At 37.6% G+C, this 24,575-nt stretch overlaps 2 protein-coding genes across 8 annotated transcripts in view; one reads left to right on the top strand and one right to left on the bottom strand.

Annotated features, from left to right (window-relative positions):
* DCAF6 (DDB1 and CUL4 associated factor 6) overlaps window positions 1-8,958 on the bottom strand; it is a 65,211-nt gene extending 56,253 nt beyond the window's left edge. For 2 of the 7 annotated variants that reach the window (XM_039335668.1, XM_039335672.1), the window contains exons 1-2: window positions 8,688-8,956; window positions 1,153-1,214 (exon numbers count right to left, since the gene is read on the bottom strand). In XM_039335668.1, coding sequence (XP_039191602.1) covers window positions 1,153-1,214; window positions 8,688-8,781 — 156 coding nt within the window. In that variant the 5' untranslated portion in view covers window positions 8,782-8,956. Of the gene's footprint in view, window positions 1-1,152; window positions 1,215-8,453; window positions 8,525-8,687 lie in introns of those variants that run through there. The other 5 variants (XM_039335669.1, XM_039335674.1, XM_039335673.1 and 2 more) reach the window with 4 other exon arrangements.
* Window positions 8,959-9,552: 594 nt separating this feature from the next.
* Window positions 9,553-24,194, top strand: MPC2 (mitochondrial pyruvate carrier 2). The gene is made up of 5 exons (XM_039335676.1): window positions 9,553-9,787; window positions 18,857-18,897; window positions 21,016-21,100; window positions 22,446-22,557; window positions 23,958-24,194. Exons 1-5 carry the CDS (start codon window positions 9,682-9,684, stop codon window positions 24,001-24,003), a joined length of 390 nt encoding a protein of 129 aa, XP_039191610.1. The 5' UTR covers window positions 9,553-9,681; the 3' UTR covers window positions 24,004-24,194.
* The last annotated feature ends 381 nt before the right edge of the window (window positions 24,195-24,575 follow it).

Here is a 24,575-nt window from a genome sequence, read left to right as displayed (position 1 = left end):
GATGCTGTGAATGGTGTAAGTGCGAGGACCAATTGTAAGTCGTTTTCTTCAGTGCAATTGTAACTTCAAACAATTGTTAAATGAATGTCGAGGACTATCTGTACTGACTTAATACTTAATATGTAAAATAAGCAATATTGTTTAAGTCAATATAAACAACTGTACATTTCTTATAGATCGCCTACATATATGACTGCAGGGCACTTCAACTGTTCACACTTGCTTATCTAACTAATCATTTGTGCTCATTTGGCTGCACTCCACAGTGCCACTTCTCAGCAGGGACTGAAGTAGAGGTCCAGCGCCTTCAGCAGTCTCAGCCAGCCATCATCATCCCAGGCCTCTACTTAGTCCTAGTGCTACTGCTGCCATCACTCTAGAATGCTGTCTCAAGCCTTGCACCGCAGGCAGCCATTCTAGCATCAAGTGCAAAGCCACAGCCATCTCTGCCAGCCTTTACTCTTCAGACCCTGCCATGCCCAGCCAACTTTCACCATATTCCTTCCCACTGCTGGCAAGATATGCCTGGCCTGGCCACGTGTGGGGCAGCAGCTGGCTGCACTAGGTCTTCTTTCCAAAGCCGCTTGCATGTTCTCCAAATAGCATGCACCAATCTTGCAAGTGCAGAGCAGCAGGACCATGGGAACAGAACATTAAGGCCAACAGGGTGAATGGGCTGCAGGTAGCAAAGACCACAGGCCTGCAGGGCAAACAGAGTACAGGATGGCAGAGTCAATGAACACAAGGCAGCAGGGGCAGCAAGTGCAAGGCAGCAGGCCAAAAGGAATGTGAGCGGAGAGGGTCAGCAGGATGAGCAAAGTGCAGGGTGACAAGGGGAGCAGAGGCGATACAGTGCCAGGAGGCCAAAAGGGCAGAGATGGGAAAGAAAATAGAATGTTAATTTTCAGACAAAGCCTTTCTATCACTATATGAAATTGTTTGCAACTATCTTTTTAATTTAACCAAGGTTGCACGTTACTGTGCTTGTCCATTTGTGCAATAGACACTTTTAAATAACATAGTACTCTTACTCTGGAGAACCTTGCCTACTCTACAAATCTGCCCTCATATTCTTATCTGGAGGGAGGTTGCAATTTTAAAAGATAATGTTAAAAGTGTTTAAAAATTTAAAAGGAACAAGAAATCACTTACACAGCCATCATGCACATTCAATGTTGCTTCAAGTTTTAATCTTTGGATAAATTCTCTTCTCCCTGTGGAAAAAAAAATACTGGAAGATTAACTAACATACAGTATTTTAATATTTACAAACACCACCTGAAAAACTCCATTGCTCTCAATTTTCTGCGGCAGAGACTGGGAATTTGACTTCCCAGTCAATGGATAAGCATTTGTTCAGCCCAATCAGCCAAGCAGGCAAAGAGTTATCCAACAAGCATTTAGTCAGAAATATATACTGTAGCATTACACATTCAGTATAATGTCAAAGGCAAAACACAACTGCCCTCAAATTTGAGTAAATTCCCCAACTTGCCTCAGCATATAAAAAGTTACTATGATGACTTTTCCTTGAGTACATTCCAACATGCCTTATTCCCTTGTCTTGTTTCATTTGTGAGGGCAAAAGTGAACACTTCTGGAAGAGTGAATTGCTTTTTTTTTAAGCGAAACATCAACTACAACTAATCAAATACCTAGTGCTGAAATTCTTTAAAACATAATACTAAGGCAATAATAAAGAAAAATAAGAATAAGAAAAAATATAAATAAGAAAAATAAAGAAAAAATAAAGAAAACACTATTTTCCAATCCACTAATATATATGTATTCAGAATGAATGTAGGCAAACCTACGCAAGAGATCAGCTAAGGAAATGATATGAACACAGGTCTAAATATTTATTTAATAGATAAGATGAGTCACATATAAGTATCAGATTTTTAAAGTTTTCTTCCATGAATATATACAAATTAATGATGGATTAGGGCACTATTCTTTTTAGTTTCTATTTATAAAGGATATAAAGATATAAACATTGTAAATAGAGGAATTGTCAATACTGTATCCAACTTACCTTCACTTCTACAAATGCCAATGTCACATTCTACTTTGAGCACATTGTTGCAATCACTGCAATCATTTTAGGTCTGCCAAGGGAAAACTTGATTTTTGAATTCTAAAGATTTAATACATACAGAAAGAAGTCTACCTGCTATTTAGTTGGGAAAATATGAAACTAACCTATAAGTGCTTGAACAGACTTGGAAGGTAAGGTAGCTAGGGAAGTACAAATCAGTTCATAACTGAAATGTTTCAGTTATAGTCGATATAAAACCTATGGTTTTTACATACTTTTTATAATTGTATGTACTATACTGCAAAATAAAGGAATGTAGAATACAAAATATATCTACGTTCCAGTGTAAATTACATCAATTTATTTTTAAAAATAGATCATGTAAGAATTTTCAAGATTCCTTGTTATATCAACATTTGATTCTTGCATTAGATCAGAGTAGGCATAATGATTAACCTCTAATATTCTCTTTTTTCATTGTTTATGTATCACTATGTGAATATGATTTATCTATCAAAGATGGCATATTACTCCCTTCTTTTCCTATCTCCAGAAAATATTTATTTATCATATTTATATGGGCACCGATCTCACAAGAGCATACCGCAATGAATTACAAATATAGCTTAGATTTAATTAGTATTCTTACCAGTAAAGCTGATTAAGCATTAATTCTTTATATGGATATCTAGGGTTATTTAGATATTGATTCTAACAATAGTTTTAAATGTTACGGGCTCTTCAGCTATAGAGGTTTTATATTTTGTTGTGATCTTATTAGTCTGCATCTAATTATTGGTGCATAAAAAAACCTATTATTACTGCTGGACTTAATATTCCACATCACTTTTTCAGTATTTTTTGCAAACATCACTATTTTTAAAATATTAATTCTAAACTGTGTGCATTTTTCTTCTACAACTGTTGTAATTAAATAACTTAATTGTCCTCTGCAATTGATTTCATACCTCATTTTGTTTTATTGAACAATGATTCTGGAACTAAATCAAATTTCAGATCAAAGTACATCACAACTTGTGGGCATTTGTGGGCATAAGTACAGTATACCTCACAAAATAATGTGATTCCAGTTGATGTACTTAATTTCTTCAAAATAAGGAATCATTGGCAATTGACATTTCTGACCTTGTTTCCTTGATTGACAAAATTATTAAACTTCAACTATTATACCACTATTTTAAAAGCTTATCATAATTAATCGATTTTAAAGTAATTCTTACTATCTATTTTAATTTTAATCGTTGAAATGCATTTTGAAATGGTGTAGGGTTCCTGCCTGAGCAGGGGGTTGGACTCGATGACCTCCAAGGTCCCATTATTATTATTATTATTATTATTATTATTATTATTATTATTATTAAGGAAAAGCAATTTTGTATACAGCAATACTGCAATCTTTATTGGAATTTTAAACATATGACACAGCCAAATGAGTACATAGCTAAATATAACCCCTCCTGCTTAGTGAATGATAATGTTACACATACTTGAATGTTCAACTGAAGTAAACAGTGTTAGAGCAACAGACTAGATTTAAAATATTAACTTGCAAGAAAATGTTATTTCCACTATAAAAGTAATGCAGCGTGCTTGCATAACTTTTAAATTTTCTTTAAATATACTTATTTCCCATATTTCATATTATTTACAAAACAACTGCATAAACTCAAGAAAATATTTTTATAGGAAGCAAATTACAGACCCAAGGACTTAGTCCTCACTAAAGTATGACTGTGACCATACAACACTCACTTGAATTTCTTTCATACTTTTTAAAAAATCCTTCTATATAGTAAATTAAAGTCAAAGATAAAGTTTTTTGTCTAAGTGGGAAGAGGATTGTATATGTTTATCTTCTTTAGCATTCAGTTATAGGATCTGATAACGGTACAGCCATTCAAGGGTTTACTAACAGAATGAGAAGCAGCCTGAATAATTTTCTTGACATGCACAATCATCAATCAGATTATCTCTTTCTCAAAATAGAACTTTCTTTCACCTTTCAACCCTTTTCAAATTGTTCCTGATTATAAACAGAGTTAAAATTAGACACCCATTCAATGACTATCAACCACAAACTCAAAACCATTTCACACATGGCCTTTGCATCATTCCAAAATCAATTCTGCTATTATGTAGTCCATCTTCAAAGTAACTGCTCAAAAGTTTGATTGCTCTGCATATAACCTGAAAAAATGCAATCTGTGTTTGATACTTTAAAATGGAACTGGGCTATTTTGACTTTCTTCAGATCCTTGCAACTGTCCCAATATGCAGAAAAACAGAGGCAACGTGTATCCTGTGCTTCTATAGAAAGGCGTAATTCCTGGGGATATTTCCAGATCATTAGATTTGAGTTGGCATTTAAAGCACAGGTTGTAACTAAAAGCTATACCCATAAGCAAACTCCATCCAATCTGTTAGTCCTTCGGGGGGGGGGGGTATTTTGCCACATGTAAAAAGATGTGTTTCCTACTTGTTTCACAGGGCCCTAAATAACTACAAATTGTAAAGCTGTTGTTGAATTGTTTTGAACTATTCTCTTAGGCAGATGAAGGAGAACACTGGTTCATCATCGCATTCCCTGCCTGTTTTCTGTGTTCCAGCGTCTGCAACAGAGAAACACAGATTTAAAAGAATCTGGAGAATTTGGCATGGTATTGCCTTCAAATGACTGGATACAGTTTTTATATATCAGTGCCAGAGATTTCTTTTATTTTGAATGATAAATAATTTAGTCTTTTATATTAAAGGAAAATAATTACTGAAACCCTGAATAATATTCTGATATATTTTGTTGTCTATTAACTGCACATGCAGTGCTTGCAGATGTGAGAAAGCAAAATTGTATTAGAATCTAGTCAAATCCCAAGTGTGCTGAACAAATAGTTGTATCATCCAGTAAGAAATGCAATGTTCAGCAAAGATCTCTCAGAAGACCTATAAACTTTTTCAAGCTACATTGGAAAGCTACTTTCAAACTAATGCTATAACATTAAAGAGGAATTCTGTGACTATAAACCTGTATCAAATACTGAAATACTGCCATGAAATTAATATTCTGATTATAATGGTTGGTATACTTTGGTTATTCTTAAAATGTATTTTAAATAGTTTCTTGTGTTTTTATAATGTCATTTCCCCAGCAACAACAAATTTACATAGTCTCTTAAATTAGTTCATTCATGGTGATCCAGAATCACTGACTGAATTAAACAAAATACTCTCTGCATCAATCTTGCACTTAGATTGTATGTAGATGGGTTCATGTATTCTATTGTATCTGGTCACTCAAGTACATTAAAAATGTGCTACATATAATCAGTCTCTGGGAGGGAGAGTGAGTATAACCTTTGAAGTGGTTGGTAACTGTCTTGTTCAATAAAGACTAAGATATGTATTAACTGGAATCATTTATTATTCTAAATTTTATATCCAATGTTTAATTTGCTTTGATATCTGCTTCTTTCTAACTGTTTATATACCACTACTGAACTGTAAGAGTTTACATTTTAAGAGAAACATTGACTATATTTAATATTTTCCTTCTGGTTCCTCACCATTTCAAACATTTATGCCTCAATCATTTCAGTTTAAAGTCAGTTTAAAACTGGCATATTTTAGCAGCACAATAAACAATGCTCTAAAAGTACTCTACTATATATACCCAGTTTTATCTCAAGAAATGTGATGCATCTTCATCTATTAGTTATAAATTGCAATACAAGGAAACGTTATTTGCTTTCCTATGAGGGTGTATTCTAAGATTAGTTTTTTATCTGATGTTTGAGAGCATGCACAAATGTTGCATGCTTTAGACACTGAACAGGTATTTCATATGTGGCGGTAGGAAGAAGATGCCACTTTTTATATTTTACTGTATACATTTTGCCTCATATTTTTGCATCTGTGTATGTTGTTCTTACTATGAACAACTTTAAATTGTTTCATCAGAAATGTGGCATATAAATCAAAATAATAAACCAAATCAAGAATGTTTTGAGTGGATGCACTAGTCTTGACAAAAATAAATCTACAGTCTTTATGTTAGCATGTTTACAATTTGTTTTCTTGATACCTTTTCAATCTGCATTTGGTCATACTTGTTTACTGAAACACTTTTTATCCACTTATTGTTGTTTCAAAAGTTCATAGAAATATTATTAGCATCACTCATACAATAGAAAAAACAAGTGTAAAATAGCTAAAATGTTAAGCAGCAACAAACTTGTTCTGATCATATTCATTTTAGTATTATTATTAACATTTATATGCTGCCTGAATCTGAATAGTTCTGAACAACTCTGAGTGGTTATAGGGTCTCAGTATTTTAAATGAAAGCAACAACTACAATTGATCTTTGAAACTAGCTAATACAATGTATCCGTATCACTAGAATTTGAAGATCTTTAGGAGAAAAGCCAATTCATTCTGAATGTAAACAAATCAATCTGGTATATTTTAGTTTATCTCTTATAACAATGAGGGAAGAATTTGAAGAATTGAAAAACCATCGCCTAGTCTTAGATACAGCATTGACTGAAATATTCACCTGGACCAATCAGAAATGAATGATGGGCAGTCAGTGGCCTACTACTTTATTAAATTATATACATTCAAGATATTACTCATTTTTTTCAAGGTAAGCACCATTTTAGAAAGTGCAGAAAACAAGTAAGAAATAGCAAGCTATACTAATTAAAGATAAGCAATAAAAAAGAGAAAATAGCTAGCTATAGTTAAATGGGGATTCTATGCCCAACATATCTAAAATTTATAATTGTTCAGATCTTAAACTTACACCAAATTCGGATAAAATATTCAAATAATAAGCATGCCACGGTCCTCCAAAATATCATCATAACATCACTCCCTGTAATTGGGATGTAATTGGAAGACTACTCTTCAAATAAACTTGAGGAAACTTATCAAATGCATTCACATTTTTATGCAAGAAAAAAATAGAATTTGGAGGAAGAACAGGATTGTGCCTCTTTTCTTGTCTGCCTGTTCTTTTTCTAGAATTGGCTTTTATTTTCTTCTTTAGTCATTTAACTCTTTTAATATCCACTTTGCTGATATTAATGTGCCATAATTACACCCTATTATATACATAAATGTTGACCTATTTAACCATGAATTGGTGGCAATGAGGTTGTAATTCTGCATAATGGTTTTAAAAAAATCAGCTTTCAGGAGAAAAAGCCAGAAGAGTGGCTCTAGCAGATTTCCAGACCAAGTTTGACAGATGTGATTAATACTTTTCCAAGAGAGTATTGGAAGAACAGCCTATGGTAATGAAAATAAGTCTGGCAGCATCTTTTCTGCAGCTCATAAAACTTTTACATTTTAATAAAATTTAATAATCAGAAAAATTATTGCCACACTCCTGGTTTTTTGAAAGAGGATATTCATTTTCATTAGAATAGTACATACTGAAACAAATTTGGGAGCAATCAAATATACACCTGGATGTAAACAGGCAAGTCACAGGTGCAACTCTGCTATCACATTTTTTCTACCAAATATCAGTTTTTTAATAAATTATATTCTACTATCTAAAGTACTAGATTTTAATATAGCTACAGCAAAACCACACAGAAATCATTTGTAATCTCACCACCTCCTTCCATGCTGGGCAGTTTTAAAAACAAAAAGTTATTAGTTGAAAAAAATTAGTGTGGCTACCACCCAGAAATTGATTAAAAGTAATGTTTTTCTTACAAAGTTTTAGGAAGTCCATAACCATACATACAAAAATAAAAAAAAATTTAGTGCTACGTTATTTTTCTATATTAATAAACATTAAAAAATAACACTTTGATTTTATTTCACTGCTCAACATATTTAAGGCCCACTGTAGATTCGCTCAACTTTGGTTAAAAAAAAATGCATCCATTCTGCGTATAAATAAGGTCGCTATCATATTTTTATGATTAATTATTCCGGAATGATTCGTACATATTTTTGAGGGGGGAGGGGAATCCCAAAGTCTATGAAAGCCAGAACCTCATCACGTTTGAGTTAAATGTTTCCAAGGTTATGTACATCCTGAGTTTGTTTTTAGCTCATGCTAAACGACACTAAGCCCCTTCCTGATTTCTCTGTGCTACAGAGACCTATTAGGGCAGCGGACGGGAAAGAAGAGCGGTCCAGTTGTTACTTGATTAAACTGAACTCAGTTCAATTAATTTAGAATTGCTCCCTGGCCAAGTGCAACATGTGCCGAAGAATGGGATATTAAAAGCAACCAGAGGAAAACTGCAAGTCGACGTTTCGTGTTCGGAAGAGAGGGTTTTCTTTCCCAAGACTCGCCGCGGAAACTTGTTAAGGGTAAGGGGGCACGGAGGGCGCGGAAGAGCTAGATCGGCCGAGGTTCCCTAGCCGTTTTTACCGACCATCCTGGGTGTCCGACCGCCTGCTCCCCGTTTCGGCATTCAAACCTGCACGGCGCTACTCTAAGGAGGGGCTCACGATCAGAAAAGACGCTCCACGACGACGGTCCCGATGACTCGCCGTCAAAAAGATCAAACCGAGCTTCGGCGCTTGGGGCGGGAGGGGGGGTCGACACAGGGCCGCCGCGTCCCAGCGCCCCCGACCCCGCCCTCCTCCCCCGCTCTTTCCTCACCTAGATACCGTCTCCGCAGCAGGCCGGGTTCCTCCAGGCCCAAACTCCGTTTCTTCACATCCCACAGGAGGTGGGTGCAGCACCCCCGGGACATGGCACCGCGTGCTTGGCCAGGAGGATCGGATCTGCCACCGCGGGCGCCAGCGACATCAGTCGCTGCCACTTACTGAGGGCCACCCCTCCCCCGCTTCACCATGGAGACCGTGCGCGCGCCTCCCGCGCGCGTAACCACTGCCGCCGCTGCCATTCAACCCCCACTCCTCCCCATCGCCTCCTCGGAGAGCTGCCACAGCAACACTAGCTCCTCCCCCTCCCCGCCCACAGACAGGGAACGGCTCACTGGAGACATCGCGAGAGTTAAAGCGTTGTGGGGGGGGGAGAGGAATAACTCTTTGCCCCTAACGTATCTTGCGCTGGCTTTCTGGACAGAGACCAAGCCAACCGCCAGACGCTTTAAAAGTCTCCTCCTTCCCTCACGTTGTCAACCCACCGAACACTCAGAGGTGTGAACAAGTCAGGACGAGTTAAAGGGCGGTGGCAAAGGCACGTTCGGCCGCGGCTACCGTTTGAAAACAAGTTCGTCGTTCCTGAATAAGGCTAAAGAAGCACCCTAAGTCGACATTACTTCCGGAGCCAATGTTCCATAACAGAAAATAATTGTTGCTTCCTCGTCATTGCTTCGCGCTCGCTTTACGAACGTCATAAAAAGCAGACAAGACACTGCTACTGTCACCGATGCTAGAGAGAAAGCCGGTGGTGGCAATAGGAATGGGTGGCCAATAGCATGAAGGACAGCTGTTAAGCCACGCCCCTTTCTCCTTCCAGCAGCAAATCAGAGCGAAGCAAACCGGGCTCGTCCTACCACCGGCTTCTGTCCGTGGGGCGGGTTCTGCTTCTGCTCGGGTCGTGGGAGGAGGAGGAGAAGGACGGCAGGTCGAGAGGCGCCGTCAACTGAATTCGGGGCTCCCGTTGACGCTGTCACCGCGCACACAGGATGGCGGCTGCCGTGGCTGGGTTTCGTGCTTCTTATCACCGTTTCTTAGACAAGATCGAGCTTAAGTTGCCACCCCGGCTGCGTCCTTTCTATAACCACCCTGCAGGTATTGGAAGAAAAGAGAAAGGGAAAAGGCCGGCAATTTAGTCGCTGTAGGTGATCCATGTAAATGTGTGAGAAGGTGAATATGAAAAGAAAAAGTTAAGGTCCTGCAGACGTCCACTTGAAGAAGGCCTGCTTTTAACAGCCGTCCAGAAAAGAGTTTTCCAGGAAATGCAGGTTGACATGTCCTGGCTTTGTAGTTGTGAGAAACCTCTATTTTGGTTACATTTGGAGATGCTTTGCCCTCCAATTGCAGTATTTATCATAAAGTGTCCACATGTGATGTGTTACCTTATGTTGAATGTCAAATATCTGGCTAGTTTCTGAGGAATTGAAGTTTAAGCCCAATTTATTATGAAGTTCGTTAAGTGACCTTGGACCAGGTACTGTACTTTAATCCTATTTCAATGTTTTCTTGAACTCCAAAATGAAAGACAGAATATAAATAACACTGAAGACCTAGTGCATGACTGATGGTTAAACTGATGTGGCATTACATTTTTTTTTCAAGAAATTCCGCAAAGTATTCATCTGGAGGACAAAGTTTACAAACAGCTAGACTGGCCTTCCCAAGTTATTACCCTTTTAATGTTTTAGAATTAGATTTCTATACATCATTGAACATCCCAGCTATGTGAGCAACCGCCATAATAAGTTCTAGGAGTTGTAACTGTCTATGGAGATTCTCAGTCATCCAGGTCATGGTTGTCCCAAAGATGCTTTTTCCAGTGTTAGAACTGAAGGAATTTCATGAATGAAAAGCAAAACATTTTCAAAGAAAAAAAAGCAAGAAAGTTTTCCCTTTTGGAAAAAGCACCTTTAGGAGGTGTACTTCAAATTCATTTCATAGGCACAAAGTTGGGAAAAGCTATAAAATATCTGGACAGGTGAGGGTAACAATCCAATAGGATATTTCAGTGTCCTTTCTACAATTCAGTGGCAGAAGGGAAATATCCTATAACCTCCTTCCCCATCCTTTCTTAAACCCCTCCCTCTTACCAAAAAAGATGTTGAAGTTCCAGTACATTTTAAATCTTATAGAATCTGTATAATTTAAAGTTTGTCACCTACTACTTCTCTTCGCCTTTAGTTTTAGTAATATAATCATCAAGGAATTGACAAAGGTTGCAGAAAACGTAATATCTGTTTGTTCTCCTTGATATAGAAGTTTCAGAAATAGGATCTGTTATCTTTATTGCTAGCAATAAAGAGTGAAAGACTGAATTAAAGTGACTAAATGGAAAGTCAAACTGCCATACAGGAAAAATACAATTGATAAGCTGTAGGGCTACAAAATAGTGACTTGAATTGCTGATACTCAGCCTAAAATTAAGGTTCCAAGATAAACCTCCAAAGTTGCTTCATGGCAAGATGGGAGGCAAACACATTTAATTAATAATAATAATAAATAAATGTGTAACTGTTAGTATCTATTTCAAAAGTTCTCTGGTGAAGGAATGTTATTGGTTAAGTTGCAACAGAAACTTGCTAGTCCAGAAAAGATCATTGCCGAGATGATGCTGCCCAAAAGTGCTGACTGGTGTACTTGCCCCAGGGCTGTCAGATCCTTGTAAGAAAAATTGACAATGGCTCCTGTTCCCTATTATTGTCAAATAAAAGTTGCAAAGGGGAAAAAATTATCTTCAACCTCATATTTACTGTAGCAACTAAGTACATCTATTATGCAGCTATTGTTATATTACAGCTGGCTGCAGGCAGACTTAGAACTTTTCTGTCTTGGGGTTCTAAAATCCTGTCATACTGCAATAACAAAAGCAAATGTATTTTTAATTTAAAAAATGCCATATCCCGGTTTTGGTTGGTATAGGAGTTGTGGCCGTATCTGAACTATGAGGACCTTGTAACAGTTATTCATGACACCATCACCATGTATTTGTTTCATTTCAAGTTGTTTTATATGAGGCTGCTTTGAAGACCGTCTAGAAATTTGAATTGGTCTCAGATGCAATTACATAGTTGTTAACAGATACATGCTAGTACAAATACCTATGCTCTGGCCTTGTGCTGGCTTCCTGTTGGCTTCTGAGAGCAAGTCAAACTATTGTTTGGATTTTAACAGCTATATGGCTTGAAACTGGAGTACTTGTAGGACTGCCTTCTCCAACCAGTTTTATCCAACCCAACTTGTATGTCCTGGAACAACCCGTTTGTGGTTCCCCAATTCAATGGGGTAAGAATGGTGGAGGCCTGCAGGCAGTGTTTTTTTTTTCCCCCGGTGTGTGTTTGTGTGTATCTTTATCTGCCCTTTGGAACCATTTCTTTCAGAAATTCTGTCAGACCCTATACTATTGACTTTCAGTAAATTACAACAAATAATTATTCAAAGAGTTTTGGACATGAGTTGATGGCATCAGTTACTGATTGCTTTATGTGTAGTTAGGGATTAGTTAATTTTTATTTCTGTAGTTAGACTGTAGACATTTTATTGCATTTTATAGGCATACTATAAACTACAAAGCAAAATTTTTCATCTCACTGATATCACATTAAACTGTATTTGTATCCCTTTGGGTTTATTCACTGGAAGAAAGGGAATGTGGTATGTGTAACAATTATTTTAATAACAAAATGTTATTTCTTTTGTAAGAATCTAGCTTCAGTGTCTCTTCGGAATACTTTTTCAGGTTAGTAATAGCTGGGCTGTATAAGAAGAGAAAAATTCTTAACAAGATTCTTTCTCAATCACTTGAATGTGAATTGTGTTTGAGTATAAAAAGAGATATGCCTATTTAATCTAGCAGTGTCTCCTACAGTGGCTCAACCAGTATATATGGAAAACACAAAAAAGAACAAGAGTACATTTACTGTTTTTCTTCCTTAGCAACAGGTTTGAAAGGGAAGCTGATGCTAGTGGCTGAGGTAGTAAATAAACATACTGGAATAAAAAACATTATTTACTTTATTTCCAAACTTTGTGGCTTTTCTTCTCCAACCTATTAACTACTTTGGTTGTTCCTTCAGTAACTGTTCTCTGTCTTAACATACTGTATTTAACACATGATGAACAGAGCTATATTAAATGTTCTAACTGTAGTTAGTTGCACCATACATTTATATAAATCATTATGTTACTGGTAGTTGTACTGAATTACTGCTTTTCTCAACAGTTATACAATGAATCATTGTTTTTGCTGAGCTACAGTATAACATACTATACTATCCTGATGGCACGGTCTTCTTAGCCTTAGTGTCAGTTTCTGTTCAATTTTAAACATATTTTCAAAGTCCATGCCATGTGAACCTGGAAGAGTTTGATGGCCTAATTTGATACACTATGACATTTCCCCTAGATTGGAACATAACCTGCAGTATTGGAGAGAAATCCTTTTATTTTTGGCTTGTGAAATATTCTTTGCAGTTAACACTTCCATTATTCTAGTAGTTCCTTGTACTCTACAGACAATCATTTTATTTAAGATGATTACCATCCAGTGAAAAATAAAGGCAACAAAAGAAATTAGCTGGTTTTTCTATTCATTGTAATACTTATCTTAATAGAAAACTCTTTAGAACATCTCTAAGGCAGCAAAAATAACTAACCCTACTGGGAAATAATTTGTGGCTTGTAACAATTAAGAGTATTTATAAAGAAAGAGTCTTATAAAACAATTGCTAGTTGTAATTCAAGGTAACATTCATAATCACCTGGATCAGGCCTGACATAAGATAGGTATAGATATACCAAGACATTCTGATATAAACTTAAGTAAATGAGGGATTTTTCATTTTTAATAACCATACAAAACAAAAATCTGAAATTAAATGATGAAAAAATAAGAGCACCGAATAACAGAAGTTGTGAGAAGCAATTTGTACTCAAAACCAATTCCTATACTGGACATGTACTCAGAGATACATTTTTCCTTGTTCCATATTCACCTTACTAAACCATTATTTTATGTCTTCCTCTCATGTTATTAGTTACTTAGCATTCTAGTGAAAAGTAAAGTTTAAAATCTGACCAGCTCTGATGTATGCAACTGCCTGATCCAATAATATGTATTTAAGAGTGGCACGATGGCTCAGCGGTTAAGATGCTGGGCTTATCAGCTGAAAAGCTGATAGGTTCAACACCCAAGCTCCACACGACGGGGTGAGCTTCCCTTACTCACTCCAGTTTCTGCCAACCTAATAGTTTGAAAGCATGCAAATGCAAGTAGGTAAATAGGTACCACTTCGTCAGGAAGTTACTGCATTCTGTATTTTCATGCTGGCCACGATGACAGAATTATCTCTCAGACAATGCAGGCTCTCGGCTGGGAATTGGAGGTGAGCACTGCCCCTTGAATTGGTCACAATTGGGCAGGGGAAACCTTTAAACTTTTTAAACTTTATTTTACAATAATTGTCACAACCTTTATGCCATCTTATATCATTTAAGAATCTCATGATCATAACATTATTATTTATGCAAGGGCATATCCGTGTTTGCCATGAGTTGTTCATTGAGAACATTTCTTGAATTCAGTAGAGCTTTGTTATCCCCCTTGTCTCTGCACCTACTAGTTAATATAAAAGATACATACATACCACTAAATTTCAATAGTTTTCTGAAAGATTTAATTAGAATGGTATACCTCAGAGTACTAACTTTAGTTTGCAAGGTGGTTATCAAATACTTCTCTAGAATGATGTGAAATATTAATGTCCAGAACATCTTTAAAATAACAGAAAAGTATTTTTTTTAAAAAAAAATACACTACTCAGAGATGCAATACATACCCTATAATAGGGGTGTCAAACTCAATTTCATTGAGCGCCGCATCAGCATTGCAGTTGCCCTCAGGGAGCCAGATGGGTGTGGCCAGGATGGGTGCAGCCTACTGGGTAGGCGTGAATGGAGTGGGTGTGGCCTACTGAGTGGGTGTGGCCAGCTCTACATTGTTCGCGTCAAAGATGCCTGTGGGGGCCTGGGCAGGAGTGGGACAGATCTGAGGGTCTCTGGCAGAAGGGGGCAAGTGCCAAGGCATGGTCCATTGGAGGAGCCTCGCTGTTCCTCTCAGGCCATGCAGGGGGGAGGGCTTATGGAGCTAAGACTGAATGTGTTTCAGCATAGATGGCCACCACAAAATTGTACATTGGCTCCCAGCTGGCCTGGGCCAGGGCCAAGGCAGCGGGGGCTGTTCCCTCACTGTTTCCAGGATGGCTTTGCGGGCCACATGAAACAACTTTGCGGACCGCTTCCAGCCCCCGGGCCTTGTGTTTGACATGTCTGCCCTAGAATATTACTGAACTTAGTGCTTTCCAAGTATAATGAGTAACAAGCTCCAGAATTCCTGGCGCATCATAGCTATTGACCAGGCTGAGTGGAAATGCTGGAATTTAAAGGACCAGAATGAAAAAAAAATACCCACGTCAAAAAAGAGGCCAGCTGATGCCTGCTAAGTAGTTTGGATTTCAATGTTCATCAACCCCAACAAGTATGTAAAAGACTGAAGTCTAAAACACTAAAGCATGCTGTTTTGCTCATATTGTCCTTAGGTCCTTGGACATTCAAGGACACTACTTAAAACTTATTCCTAAATAGGAGTTGGACTTACAATTTTTCTGGTCACAAAATAACCTACAAAATAACAGCTATGTGGATAATGTGATAATCTCTTTAATTTCAGAGAGATTTCAGCTGCCCAGTTCCTGCAATCAGGTGCCATTTCAGCCACAATGGGTTTCTCTTTTTTAGACAAATGTCAGTTTGTCATCAGGGCTTACCAGAAGTGTGATTAATTGCATTTTTCTAGCTAAAACAGAGATAAAGCTTTGCTTTTGTTTTTGTGCCTGGAACAACATCCTTCAAACTGGAAATGATTTTGAGATATTCTTAGTGTGATCTAACCCTGAAATAGATCTGTTCTCCTCCCCTTAGGACACCGCTATAAGGCATTGAATGCCAAAACAACTAGACACAGGGACAGTTTCTTCCCTCATGCCATCACTTTGTTGAACACCTAATTCTTACAGTACTGTTTAATGTCTATGTACATTTACCTATGTTGTATGGCTGTAGCATTATTATCTGTCTTATCTTCTTTATTCCACTGTATTTTTGGTATTATCATTATGGTTATTATTACTCTGTTCTTTTGCATGTACACTGAGAGCTTCTGCACCAGAAAATTCCTTGTGTGTCTAATCACATTTGGCCAAATAAAGTATTCTAATGAGTCTAATGTTTCCTGCAGAATGCTTACATCTAGAACATCTTGACCTGCTTCTGCTTTGGAGGGTTTACTTCTGGAAAATGCTGAACCCTCTACCAATAGGGTCCAGAAGGAATAGAACAGTTTTGTAGAATGGTCCAATACATTTTATACATCCATAATTACTTATAAATAATATTTGCTTTTTTTGGAGGCTTTGTGTGCAATCTCCTAACTTTCAGCATGAAAAGCAATTTCCCTTGCAGCACCTGACATTTCAAAAAGGAAGCCAATTATTACAAAAAATTCATCCATCCCTTGGATTAATTTTAGAAGGTTCTTGTATAGTTTTCAGAGAAATTATTTCTAGTGAGCAGTATTGTATTTGGAGTTATTTCTCTTTACAAATAGCAATTTACATCTCTTAAATTATATTATAAACCTATGTGATCCCTAAGCTGAGTGATTTTACAGATACAATCTCTATGGGATAACAATAGAAAATGAAAATGTAAGAGCAGCTTGATCAGGTTCATCATTAGAAAACAGAAGAAAATATTGTATAAAGTTCTATGAACTAGGAAAAAAGCAGCTTCGTGAATCCAAATATTGGGAGACTACAATATTTGAGTGAATCCAATAGCATCTGGGAAATGTTAGGAAAATAAGGGGAATTTCCATTGTATGAGTAGGTCTATCCTTCCACCTCCAATCAGACAGAGAATTGCTGGCCTAAGGTCATCCAGTTGTATTTATACCTAAGGCAGGACTAAAATCATGGTTTCCTGTTTTCTAGCCTGGTGCTTTAACTTCTACACTAAACTGACTCTCTAAAGTTTACTTATATAATTTTTTTATTTTACTATCTATTACTGTTTATTTCTGTCCCACTTATCATGATGACCCAAAGCACTTCTGATAGTTCTATCCATACTTACATACTACTAGTTGGTTACATTTGAGGTTAATTTCAGGGCAGGAGGTGTTATTTATTTATTTGCATTCACTTATTTATTGTTATACTTCTGACTAGTAGAATCAAGAGTTTACCATAAAGTTTTTTTTCTATGTAGGTACAAATAACTGTTAACATAAGAGACTGGGGTTCGCCCTCTTCTCAAGAAGTCATTGCTGGATTCCACCCTGTTGGATAATTTCCAACCTGTCTGCAATCTTCTCTTTTGAGGGGAGATAGTTGAGAAGGTGGTTGCACAGCAGCTCCAGAGGTTTCTGGATGAAACGGATTTTCTAGACCCCTGCCAGTCAGGATTCAGGTCTATATATGGCACAGAAACTGCATTGGTCATGCTTTTTGATGATTTCTGGTGAGAGCGGGATGTAGGTAGTGCATCCATCCTTGCTTTACTTGACCTCTTGGCAGCTTTCGATATCATCGACCATGGTATCCTTTTGGAGCAGCTTCAGGGGTTGGTAGTGGGAGATTTTGTGCTAACCTGGTTCACTTCCTTCCTCTGTGACCATTCAGTGAGTGTTAATAGGGGGCGAGAGATCCAGTTCTCGCCCACTACTATGCAGGGTGTTGCAGGACTCAGGACTCTCTCCGCTCCTATTCAACATCTATATGAAGCTATAGGGTGAGATCATCTGTCACCATGGACTGAGATATCATCAATATGCTGATGATACTCAGCTGTATATTTCAGCCCGTGGTGAGTTAAGTGATGCCTTGACCTCCCTCTCGCATTGCCTGGAGGCTCTTAGGGGCTGGATAGGGAGCAACAGGTTGAAACTGAACCCTGGCAAGACCAAGTGGCTCTGGGTTTGGGTTCTTTCAGCAATGGAGAATTGCCACCTTTGGGCTTGGATTGGGTGGCACTGCCCCAAACAGTCCCCATTGTGCAATCCAGTGGTTCTCAGGGACTCATGATTTCTGCTCGAATGGCAGGTGGCAGTCATGATCAGGAGGGCCTTTGTGCAACTGCAAGTTGTGTGCCAGTTACGCCCTTTCCTGGACCAACAATCCCTACTCACGGTCACTTATGCCCTAGTCACCTCCCATCTTTTCTATTGCAACATGCTCTACATGGGGCTGCCCTTCTGGAAGCTCCAATTGGTGCAAAATGCAGTGGCCCGCATGGTTTTGTACAGACTTCAGAGTGCACATGTATTACCTCTCCTGCAGGAGCTGCATTGGTTCCCAATTTGCTTCCGGGTGCAATTCAAGGTGCTGGTTGTCACCTTTAAAGTCCTTCATGACTTGGGACCAGGTTATCTGAGGGACTGTCTCTTGCTGGTCATATCCACCCAACCCACTAGAGCAGAGAGGCATGTTATGGGTCCCATCCCCTAAGGGGATACATCTGACAGGATCCAGAAGAAAGGCCTTCTCCATGCTGGCTCCCTCCCTCTGGAACATCATCCCTCCGGAAATTAGACTGACCCCCATTCTGACACTCTTTCGGAAGGCCCTGAAGATGTGGTTCTGCCAGTGGGTCTGGGGAACCCAGAGCAGGATGGAGCCCATTGAATCACTGGTATGAGTGTGTGTGGTTACTGGCGGGTGGGGGAGATATTATTTTATTTTTATTTTTATTATTTTTAATTCTTTTATATTGTGTTTCTATTTCCTGTAAGCCACCTTCAGTTGCCATGAGCAAGTAGGCGGCAATATAAATTTTACAAATAAATAAATAAACATGAAACATTTTCTACAAATGAAGAAAAGCTGCATTATTTAATTCATTTGGGAAAAATATATTTTTGTCATCATCACAATTCCTTTTTTCTGCAACGTGGATATACTTCATGAATTGCAAGACATGACAAACTACTACAGAGGTTTTACTCAGAGAAATTTAATTGTAACTTGCTTCTTTTGTGGCTTGCAGATTAAAAAATTTTTTATTGAAATGAATTTAATAGCTTTTGAGACTAAGTAAAATCTTCTCTTGCAGGTCCCAAAACAGTCTTTTTTTGGGCACCTGTTATGAAATGGGTAAGTTGATTTGATGGTTCATACAAAATGTACATAATTCTAATGTTTCCTGTGTTAAAGACCAGTTATATACTTTAACTGTAGTTAAAAAAAATTGGTTTACTGGAAAGTCTCCTGGTAGACAAGCACTTTATTTTGCATAGTCAAAGATCATATTAACCCAGCGGTTCTCAACCTGTGGGTTGCGACCCCATTTGGGGTCAAACGACCATTTCACAAAGGTTGCCAAACAACGCAGTCCGCCATTTTTTCCACTTTTCCTTAGCTGTGCTACTCCCTTTTATTCTATTGGCTTTTGAAAGCCAATAGAATAGACTCTGTTGAATAGAATCTAATTCTATTGGCTTTCAAAAGCCAATAGGAATTATCCAGGCTGTCTGCCCTGCTGAGCCCGCCAAAAGTCCCATTCTGCAAACGGTGCTGCACATTGTCTGCAGCGAAGGTGAGCTGTCTGGAAGTTTTCACCCCTCCCTGCTGACCAACTACTAAAAATGTAAATAAAAGAGGGCCAGGGGTGGGGGGTGGGAGGCCGGCGGGTGCAAGGAGGGTTGCTGGCATGCGTGGGGCCCGGCGGGTGCCTTACCTCCCTTGGGCTGGGCCAGTTGGTGGCCCAGCCGGTGGTCGGCCTGCTCTGTCTCTGCCGTTTGCCAGCTACGCCTTGGCCGGCACAGGGGGCAGCACCACGCATGCGCGCCACTCCCGGGCAGGGAAAGTCCTCGACTTATGACCGGTTGGGTAGTCCTCGACTTACGACCGGTTGGGTAGTCCTCGACTTACGACCAGTTGGGGGCCGTGGCATTAAAAAGGTTGAGAACCACTGTATTAACCTAATCTTTGAGAAAAAATTCCTTTCTCATTGTGTGAAATGTTATCTGAGAACTTGATGAAAAAAAATTATTGATTAATATCTCTGTCAGATTTTAGATCCAATGGAATTTCCCAAAAGTCTATATTAAAAATACTTTTAGTTATGTAGCCAGACTTAAATACGGAACACATTATAGATAAGTTAGATTCTAACATAATGGTCCTGTTAGGACAGTGGTGTCAAACTCGCTGTATCACATTATGTGTCGTGACGTATCACAACATTTTTCCCCTTGCCGGAGCTGGGGTGGGTGCAGCTTCCGCACGAAGCATCCAGCCCGTGGTCTGGCAGTTTGACACCCCTGTGTTAGGACAATATGGCTGACCCATTAATCCCATCTTTTATACAATTTCCTCAACTTGTTATAAGCTGCCTTGAGTCACCTCTTGGCAAGGTGGATAACATAAACATTTCATAATAAGTAATAAAATCTTCATGTGCCAATTGAACACAATCTGAAATATCTGGGCTGGTTATTTATAGTCCTTTTGGCCATTGTAAAGGAGGTTGGGAAGCTATCACTTTCCTTCCTACTTTCTGTCTCATTGGAATGGGAAAATCTACAATGTCATGATTGTGGTCAGCATTATCATGGACAATTTGGGAGAGGCGTATCTCACCATTAGTCAGATCTGCCCATTTTTCATGTCCCTTCTCCCCCTTTGCCCCCCATGAGACCATGGAAGTGGGCTGAAAAGTAAAATCACAAAAAGGAGAGACAACTCTGGTTTGTATGACTCATATATATCGGGATATAGATTAAATTGAGCTCCAAATCAACATGGTTTTATTTGATACATGTTAATGCCAGTCCATTGCATTGATATGGAATTATGTACCACTCAAATCCTAGTTTTCTCCTTGACCCAATTTAAAACTCAAAATGGACTGGAACATATAACTCCCAGCTATCTAAATGGCATGCATGAAATATATGATTTCAAACTGAATGATATAGACCAGTGGTTCTCAAACAGTTTGGTCTCAGGACCCCTTTACATTCTTAAAAATGATAGAAGACACCCAAAGAGCTTTGATGTATGTGAGTTATACCTATCAATATTTATTGTATTAGAAATTAAAACAGAGAAATTTAAAGCTATTTATTTATTTGACTTCAAGGACAAAGGAAAGGACCCCTAGATCATACTTTGAGAACTGCTGGTTTAGAATGTAGCACTTTGGTATTAATAAAAAATGAAAGTACTATTACTGACACATTAAATTAAGCTATTGCTTCCCTATTGCAGGGTTTGGTATGTGCTGGAATGGCTGATATGACTAGGCCTGCTGAAAAACTCAGCACTTCACAATCTGCCGTCCTAACCGCTACAGGTATGTATTCTCTTTTAATTATCTAGTATAGGAAAAAAAGATTAAATCATCAGTTGTATTTTAATACCAAGACAAAACTGAACCAACAATTTATTTTATGAAAGGTTTTCAAGCCATATACTTGAAATATAGATACAATTTTTTAGAAATGTTTATATAATTATTATGTTTACCTGACTGTCTAACCGGAACACCTAAAAATAGATATATTTGAACCAGAAGTACATTAATCTAGAAATTTTGCTTAAGTTAAATATGTAGTCCTTGTCTAGCAACCACAATTGGGACTGGCAACTTGATTGCTAAATGATGCAGTCCCCAAAGCAGAAATCACATAATTGCAACTGTGCTTATGACTTTACTTTGTCTTTCTTTCCTTTTTTCCTACTTGCCTGCACTTTGAAATGTTTAACCAGTGCTGGGATAATTAGCAAGAAGGGAATTAATATTTGTATTTACATTCATTGGAAAGGAATGCATAACAAGAAAGTAAACAGCCACACAATAGGGAATACACATTGAAAGGAATGCCCTAGTGCCTACAACTCCGAGTACACTCAGGCTGAAAGCTATGAGTGCGCTAGGTAAACAGCCACTTTATTGTGTGTTATTTCTTGTAATCATTTCCAATTTTTCTGCCCTATGAGGAGGGTAAGGGGGGGGAATGGGTCAGGCACAGGACAACAGATACTGGCTGTAATGGTAATCACATGACTGAGAAAAACTCTGAAGATCGTAAATGTGCACCTTGGTCCCAAAGTTATTTTTTATTACCTTTGTAAATTTGAACAGACAGTAAAGGAGATTTACCTGTATATAAATTACTGACTTTCAGCAGAGATGTAAGGAATATTGCTAAATTCTATTCTGAAAATTAAACTGGCTACAATCTGTACATTGCTGTAAAAATGTAATTAATTGGTTTACATACATAATTTTTACAAGTGTTACAGGTTGCAAGTTTCAAACATTAGTTCCTGTTTCATCTCATGACAGTAAAAATGTGAGCCAAAACTCTATGCAGTACTTTATTGCTAGTTCATTGCTAGATAACAGAACTGTTCAATCACATTTTTAATCTGCCATTCAAACATATACTTTTCTTGTACTAGCAAATCTACAGATCTTCTAGGTTTTAGATTTAGATAATAATTCTAGATGCTGCAAGCTTTCATTCAGCTATAAGGAACTAACAGCAATCCTATAATTACTGAATAAACTTGATGAGAGAGTAGACTGAAAGGGAGAAACTGTGAAGTTTTCCGAATAGAATTGATAAATTTTGAGAATGCAATCATTATTTTAAATTGGTAATAGATCTGTATTTTGTTTTCTAATTCAACAGGCCTTATCTGGTCAAGGTATTCTCTAGTAATTATTCCTAAAAACTGGGGCCTGTTTACTGTTAATTTCTTTCTTGGCTGTGCTGGTAGCTCTCAGCTGTACCGCATATGGAGGTAGGTAATTAGGAAGAATGTTTGCCAATGTTGTATTCTATTGTTTAATTCTGAAAGTTATACCTCCAACATATTTAAAAATAGGAAAGACTGTATGATAGGACCAGAGAAGGCAAAAAAAGGGGAGCCCTCCCAACCGTTTTTTCCCCATGTTGGTGTCTGGTCCTATTCCCAACTATTATTATAGGGAGTTGGGGCTGGTCAGTGTTAGAAATCTGTAAAAAGTAATTCCTCTTTTTTTTAAACAACGACAATAAAAACTGTCCAACAAGGGATCGAAGCATTGGATGCCTTATTAGCTGTTAGTGTAATCTTTGGTTCTCCTTCATTCAGCTCATCTGAACTAGTAGTAGTAGTGGTATCTATAGGATACGATTAGTTGGTTCCTTAGCAGGCCAGTCTTTGAAAGCCTACTATAACGGTCTTGGTTCAATAGAAGCGATTTTTCTTAGGCTGGTAGTAGATAATATTTCAGTTATCTAGATTTATTCAAACCCATTGTTTTCCTTGTATAATGCAAATTGATGACTCCTCTTTGCTTTGAACATTGCCTATCTTAAACAAAGTCCTTGGGAAAATGTTGGTCTGCTTTTTCTACTGATTACTCTCATTTTATGCAATCCACACAGTATGTGTTACTCATTTTCTGTTTAGTAACAGTATTATTGCAGCAGGTGGCAAGAGCTAGGAAATTTTGACATATCCTGAAAAAGCTAAATAGGACTAGATCTTTTTTGTATCTGCATAAGCGATTACCAAAAGATTCCAGGGATATAGGCTATATTGGGATGAAAAAAATATCTCAGTAGAATGCAGTAGAAAATGGAAAACCACTTATTTTGAGGTTTCATCTTGCTAAAAGTACTGCACTGTTATAAACTAGTTTCTACTAACTGAAAATACATATTTATAGCAAGCTTAAGTGATATAATTTTAGATTGTGCAGTGGCATTTTTGAATTAGTATAATATGAAGCTGAACTTTCCTAACAAGTCATGCTACTAGAAGGAAACATGTATGTGCACAAATAAACTTTCCCAGCTACTTTGATTTAAAATAGGACCTACCAGAGCTGAACTGCAAAACTTCATACATTTACCAGATCCAGTAAAAATACAAATGTTTTCCTGACATTTAATGGTTGTCCAGATTTTTGCAGTCCAGATCTGATAGCCTTCCTTAAACGAAATATATAATAAAACCTGTCTCTTGAATTAAATTACAAGCAAATTAAAATCAATGCAATTTAGTTATAGTTCTTATTGAATATTAACCATGTTTTTAAAGAACTGATAGGAAAAACAAAAATAAAAATATAATTTCTAATTTAATGCAATGTTTTTTTCTTCTTCACAATATGTTGGCAATAGTGAATAATTTGTATTCTCTTTTTCTGACAGGTATAACCAAGAGTTAAAAGCCAAGGAACTGGAAAAGCAGCAGTAGAAATTCTAGTTAATTTCTTCTAATCTCAACATAAACTACTTCCTAAGGGACCTAGTTTTAATCCTGTTCAGTTGCCTAGTGTGAATTTTTACTAAAAGTGGTACAGCATGCTTTTCTATAAAGTTAGAAAGCAACCTCTTTGTATTTAAATAAACTCTTTAATAAACTCCAAGTCTCTTCTTAAGCCCAAATGCAACTGATGCATGTATTTTTAAGGACAGAAGCAAGATGACTTTTCTGACTCTCAGAAACCTGAATTTGAAGGGGAAAATGTGACTTAAGCGATTCAGGGGTCTCACATATCTTTCACCAGCAACTTAAATATAATCTTTTCCAAGCTCAGGGAACTGCCACTTCATAATCAGAAAAAGACATATTAGGTTTCATGAGGTGCTGACATATGCATACATGCCAAATATATTTTCTTCTTCAACATTGCTGCAGTCTTAATAGCTATAGAGCCAATGGCCCAAACAGCATAAACTACTGTAAAACTGGAGACAGGGCAGGACTGAATTCATATATTTTTCTATATTTTAAAATATTCACTTTTTCAAAATATGAAAATTCAT

The sequence above is a fragment of the Crotalus tigris genome, unplaced genomic scaffold, assembly GCF_016545835.1.
Source record: "Crotalus tigris isolate CLP2741 ecotype Arizona unplaced genomic scaffold, ASM1654583v1 scf7180000017646.2482762, whole genome shotgun sequence".
Lineage (NCBI taxonomy): Eukaryota > Metazoa > Chordata > Lepidosauria > Squamata > Viperidae > Crotalus > Crotalus tigris.
Note: the sequence above shows the minus strand (reverse complement) of the source record. Positions and strands in the feature narration are given on the sequence as shown.

What these genes read in the sequence shown, in the direction of transcription:
- MPC2 (XM_039335676.1), top strand. Translation starts at nt 9,682, where the DNA reads ATGGCGGCTGCCGTGGCTGGGTTTCGTGCTTCTTATCACCGTTTCTTA. An exon ending in GGGCACCTGTTATGAAATGG is followed by an intron (nt 18,898 to 21,015) that starts GTAAGTTGATTT and finishes TCCCTATTGCAG; the next exon opens with GGTTTGGTATGTGCTGGAAT. An exon ending in CAGCTGTACCGCATATGGAG is followed by an intron (nt 22,558 to 23,957) that starts GTAGGTAATTAG and finishes TTTTTCTGACAG; the next exon opens with GTATAACCAAGAGTTAAAAG.